The sequence below is a fragment of the Mesitornis unicolor genome, unplaced genomic scaffold (genome assembly GCF_000695765.1).
Source record: "Mesitornis unicolor isolate BGI_N332 unplaced genomic scaffold, ASM69576v1 scaffold14646, whole genome shotgun sequence".
Lineage (NCBI taxonomy): Eukaryota > Metazoa > Chordata > Aves > Mesitornithiformes > Mesitornithidae > Mesitornis > Mesitornis unicolor.
This window is the reverse complement of record NW_010190390.1, coordinates 23,944-29,943: the sequence shown is the minus strand read 5'-3', so window position 1 is coordinate 29,943 and position 6,000 is coordinate 23,944. Positions and strand designations below refer to the sequence as shown.

Here is a 6,000-nt window from a genome sequence, read left to right as displayed (position 1 = left end):
CTGTAGCGCTGCATGGGGTTATTGTGACCAAAGTGCAGGACCCGGCACTTGGCCTTGTTGAAGCTCATAGACTTGGCCTCAGCCCATTGATTCAGCCTTTCCAGGTCCCTCTGCAGAGCCTTACTACCCTCAGGCAGATCAACACTGCCTCCCAACTTAGTGTCATCTGCAAACTTACTGAGGGAGCACTCAGTCCCCTCATCCAGGTCATTGATAAAGATGTTAAATCAGGACTGGTCCCAAAACTGAGCTCTGGGAAACACCGTTTGTGACTGGATTCTGACTGGATTTAACTCCATTCACCACAACTCTTAGGGCCCTGCCATCCAGTCAGTGTTTGATCCAGCAGAGTGTATGCCCATCCCAGCCTTGGGCAACCAGTTTGTTCAAATGCTGTGGGGAACAGTATTGAGGGCTTTACTGAAGTCCAGGTAAACAACTACCAATACAGATCTGTGGTTTGTAATGAGAAAACCAATGGTGACTTAAACTGAGCAAGGGCATGGGAGTTTCGTCATGAAGAAAAAGCACTGCTTCAGACTTCTATTTCAGCCTTCCTTTGGCCATTCTGTTCTCTTCCTGGAAAAGTCTTTATTTTGCCCATGGATGCTCACATCCTGTTTCCTTTGTAGGCCTGGAGGCAGTAATCAGAAATTTGCACTTCCTTTTGCAATTTAGGACTGCCCAGTGGGAAATTTGCTTTGTCGGGAATAGCCAGAATCCCGATTTGAGTGCATAGATCAAGATGTTAATTTAACACACTAATTCTTTCATTTCTTTTAAAGGAAAGAAAAATGACATTATTAATTTCGGATACGTGTCCTTTTGCCTTTTGTAGTTTCAAGGTTGAGCTTGTCTAGATGAAAAAATCTTGTTTGTATTGTAGTATCAGGAGCTCTCTGACAATAGCAACTTTACAACTGGGGAAAGACATTTAGGAAAAAATATTTTAGTCAAATGTGTGGTAATTCTATTGATGATGATGTATTAATAATCTTGATTTGTCAGATACAGAGAATGCATTCTAAATGTCCTAGATCTAGCACGTATGTATGAATTCCTGAGCATGTGTCTGTGAAGCTGTACTAGCCTCAGCAGCCACTGATGGTTTTCAAGTTCAGTAACTTACAAATGACTGAGGCCTGTATATCATTGAGAAGATGTAATTAATTGTAAGGGTTAGCAGGGCATTTAGACATTAGACTTTAAAGCTACGCTGTTGCACGAATCTACATGCTTGCTCTGTTTCCCCTTTTCTCCCCTTTCCCTTAACTTCAGCTAGCACATAGATTTAAATTATTTTGATTTTTAATAGTGATTTTTTTGAGGAAAGTATTAGTTCCAGGACTAATGTAATGCACCATCCGTGAGCTTGTAATCCCAGCTTTCAAAGTGCTTAATAAAAGTAGGCTAAAGCTCTCAAAAATAAGAGTCTGGAGTAAAGCTTTTATGTCCATATTTAGACATATTAAGTAAAGGACCTGATTTTAGAAAAACTGCTGACTATCCTGAATACTCCATGACTTAGCCCTGCTAAAAAAATCTTGAACTTGGTTCTCTATGTGAGTAGTTTGGGGGGGGTTGTTTTGTTGTTCTTTTTTTTTTTTTTTAAGTAAGTTATGAGTTGCTAAGGTCACTTAGGATTGTGTGGGAGATCAGCAAGGGGGTAAGCAGAAGGACCTGACTTTAAATGTGGGACAGTTGTACGTGTACTCTACCTGCAACTGTGTGCATGGGAACTTGGGCACCGTGGTTTGAAGGCTGTGAGCACACACCCTGGCATATCTGCTGGTCTGTGCCCTCAAACCACGCACTGTATTCAAGATGCACTTGTGTGCATCTACGGACATGCTTGTGTTGAATGCAGGAAAGACCACCAGGGCTTAGAGAGAAGACAGCAGCGTGGGCAGTAAACTCTGCTCCAAGTGCCCTCTGTGTTTGTCTGGGCCACTTCGTCCTCTTGTGTGAAGCTGGAGCAGAGAACAAACTGCCTCAGGTCTGCATATGCACGCTGAAATCAGAGCTCTGGTTGCCTCCTTGATGCACCTTTTGAAAGTGCTTGAGCCAGTTGGGGTTGGAGGTGTTTTATATGTTCATGGCTCATTCCAGTCTCCTGGTAAGTGCTGATAAATTGAAAAGAAATAAAGAGTTATGCTGGCATGCAACCTGCATTGACTCTTCCTGCCTTTCCATTTTTCTTATTTTTTTTCCTTAATACTATTCCATACCCATGATGTTCTCCATCACACTCATCATTAGAGGCAGAATTTTTCTTTGAGAGGTAAAGAAGTTGAGATCCCAAAGTCTCATTTTTTTAGCCTTTGCATCGTAACTGGTCCTTGGAACAGAAGTGAAGAAAATGGATTGGTTCTGCTATGTCCTAGCAATCTTGAGTACCTTGAGCAGGCTTGTGACTGAGTGGTGATCAGTGAGAGCCAGGTGAACTTTGCACAGCTAGTGTTTGCCAGCCACAAGTGCAAACTGTGTGTTTTAGTTTTGAGAGCACCTTTTATTTTTCTTGACTGCTATCAAGGTGGTAATGGGATCAGTCCATAAATGTGCCCAGCTCATGCCTTTGCTATTTTTGCTATTGTCGGGACAAGCCTGAAGGCATTTAAAGTGATCTTTCCCCCAGCCTACCTTGAGGCAAGCTGCTTCTCAGCTCCTCAATTTCTTTTTCCTGACCAGAATGACTGGTGATCTAACTAAGCAGCTGAGGTGTCGGTTTTCAAATGGGTGGGTAATAGCTCTAAAGTAAGCTTTAAACTTTTTATTGCTTGATTGGAGGAGTGGGGGTGGTGTTTCAGTGGGGACTGGAATGTTAGCCAAGCCCCCAGATAAAGACCATGAAATTTTTAGCTCAGGGATCCAGAGTGCGACATGGGTTAGCTGAAAGCCGGTCATTTCCCGATGCTGAATTAAAGCTTAGACGCAGTGGGTTGTTTGACTAAACAACAGTGTTGCAACCTGAAAGGAGGATACTGAAGCTGTTGAAATGAGTTGTCTTTGAGAAGAATTTGAAGGTCAATTGGTCAATTTTAAGGGTGAGTTTCAGCAAAGGCATGGTTGCACTCATCTGAGTCTTTCTGGAGACCTGGCACTGGTTCTTCAAAATGATTGTCAACTTCAGCTAGAGCACACAAATTATTTTTAAATAAAGCCTTACACTTTTTTCTGTATATGGTAGATCACACAGAATTATCTAATTGTTTAGAAATCTGAGGTTAGTGCATTTGCTGAACCTTTATTTTACTAGATAATGCAAAAAAGGTATTATTGTTTGAGTTGAATATGACTTTCGTAGTTTGGTTTAAAAGGTAAGTTGGATAAACGACCATGAAGTTGGTAAGAAAGAGCTAGAGATTTCTTTCTTACTTGAATCTAAATAGTTGTGGTTAGTTATGTATTAATACTTTATATGACCATAATACAGCTGAATGCTTGGATCTTGATGCTGAATTGTTTGATGTATTTAGTAGCAACAAATACAGATTTACATGTAGACTGCTGTGACAAGATTAGTTGCTTCTGTAAATGTAAAAAAAAATCTTACTAACATGCCTGTTTTCCGTTTACTATCTCATATGCTTTACATTATTTTGAAGGATGCATAGACATGTAATTATAGGCTTCCCCTTCCTGTTATTAATTAATATGTAAGAATTATTTGCTAGAATAACAATTGAGTAGTCTGTGCATGTGTTTCTGAACGCAAGGTGTTTTAGGCTAGAGGATCCCAAAACTGATCTTAATCTGTTCTGGACTACCAATCAGGAACGCTTGTAATAATATTCTCAACATCAGTTGTTAGAGGTGCTTTTTTTGCAGCACTGTGAAAGCGTCTTAGATGTTTTTGATGTGTTAAACTTGCTGTAAATGAACCAATGGCTGTTTTGGCCTCTCTCCAAAGTTTGGCATGCAGTGAGGTTTCATCTCGCACCAACAACAATTACTGACTTTTTTAAAAAGAAATTTGACATCAGACACCAAAATTCTTTTTTCATCAGTGACCTACTTGCTTTAGGTTTTGCTGTTTCAGTCTTCTAGCTCTTATTTATACCTCTATATGATCAAAACATGGACAGAATATGGCTTGGCAGTGGCTCTTTTTCACTGCAATGTTGGTGCATTTTTTTTTCCTAAACCTTCCCCTTGCCTCCTTCCCCCCCCCTTTCTGTCTTCACACCTACATCAGTACCTGCCAAACCCTTTCCCCTCGCTGTTTGAGGGGAGCCATTGCAACACACTTTCCCTGCATTTAGGATGCTCACATTTTTCGCCTTAGCTCAGGCTTGCCTGAGGCCAGAGCTGCTCTCATCTCCCCGAGACTCCAAACTGATAAGCCAATTTAATTGGAATGGGGTGTGGTGGTTGTTTATCCTTCATTACACTGAAATCTAGTGACATAGAGTAGAAAATGAAATGAGAATGAGTTAGATTAGAGAATAGGCACATCTGTCAATAATCAGATGCCCAGCACATGTACCATTAAACAGCTTGTGTTGCTGTATATGAAAAAAGTCTTCTCTAGTGCAAGGATGATAGTTATTATGATTCTGACTTTTGACCTAAAAGCCAGCAAGCCTTTTGTATGCTTCAGCTCCAAATGCCGTTGTAAATGCATTGTTGTTTAAGTATTCAAAAAGCTTGTTCTCAACAAATACAGGAGAAGCTGACAGCCCTCCTGCTTTATGTGGTCTCTGGACAGTTGTCAGTTCCCAAATGTGATTACTCCAACAGGAGTTTCTCAAAGGAGATTTACTTGTGGCATTCTGTGTTACATTTTTTCCATTCTAAAGGTGGTGTTGAAACATGCAGCTTGTTTGTCATGGTTGTCCCTATACCAACAACAGCAAACAGTCTATAAATTATTTATATAATTAATTTTTCATCTAAGAGGCTGCAGGCCATCTGTTGATTTGCATAAAATAGCAGCATAGTCACTGTATTTCTATTTCAGTACCTTTGGAAGGAATTATATGGATAGAAAAAATGTCCAACGTAATACATTTTGGACCACTGAATTTTTTCTGTAAACACATCTGAATTGTTCTGCAGAAGAATAACCTCTCATTTGAAGCCTTTGAGTGGTACTCTGTGCCTCTGCCCATCGGTTTGGTTAGGTCCTGTGAAATCAAGGTAGCTACACTAGCTTGTTCCAAATGGTGCAGAATCAGGTTCATTATTTACAGGTTTACTGTACCCAGTTTGTAAAATGGTTGTGGTTTTGCCTTGTTCATGTAGGTGCCGCTGAGCTGCTGCTTCTAGCCCGCCGAACAGATTTGAGGCGAATTTCCTTAGACACCCCAGACTTTACAGACATCGTTTTGCCACTGGAGGACATCCGTCATGCCATCGCCATTGACTTTGATCCTCTGGAAGGATACATCTATTGGACCGATGATGAAGTTAGGGCCATCCGCCGCTCGTTCATCGATGGGTCAGGTAGTCAGTTTGTTGTCACAGCACAAATTGCACATCCTGATGGCATTGCTGTGGACTGGGTTGCCCGAAATCTCTATTGGACTGACACCGGCACAGACCGTATTGAAGTGACAAGGCTTAACGGGACCATGAGAAAAATCTTGATATCGGAAGACCTGGAAGAACCCAGAGCTATTGTGCTGGATCCCATGGTTGGGTGAGCAGCTGTTCATGAGCATCTTTTAAATATTAGTCATGTCAAGAAGATACCTCTGTCTACCTGTACGCAGATGCTATGATAAGATACCAACTCTTCAGAATGAAAATACTGGGATTCTTTGAAAGTTAAGGCACAGAACTTCCCTTTGACTGCCTGGCTAGTCATCTTATGAGTCTTTAGCTTTGATTCTTCTGTCTAAAAAATAGTTTTGGGCAGTATGTTGACCTGTTTGTTTATTGTAGCTAACAGCACTGGTTACATTGTCTTGCTGAGCAGACTGATAGAAGTATTATGTAAAGAGGCAATGTATTTACATATCAGTGCTTTCTGAATGGTTTGGGCATCCTTAGTTAGGT

At 40.9% G+C, this 6,000-nt stretch overlaps 1 protein-coding gene across 1 annotated transcript in view; it reads left to right on the top strand.

Annotated features, from left to right (window-relative positions):
• The window catches only part of LOC104542179 (low-density lipoprotein receptor-related protein 6), a gene marked incomplete at its 3' end in the record, with an annotated part of 80,891 nt that overhangs the window by 53,211 nt on the left and 21,680 nt on the right, over positions 1–6,000 (top strand). The window contains exon 5 of the mRNA XM_010186397.1: positions 5,245–5,641. Within this exon, the coding sequence (XP_010184699.1) occupies positions 5,245–5,641 (397 nt within the window). The remainder of the gene's footprint in view (positions 1–5,244; positions 5,642–6,000) is intronic.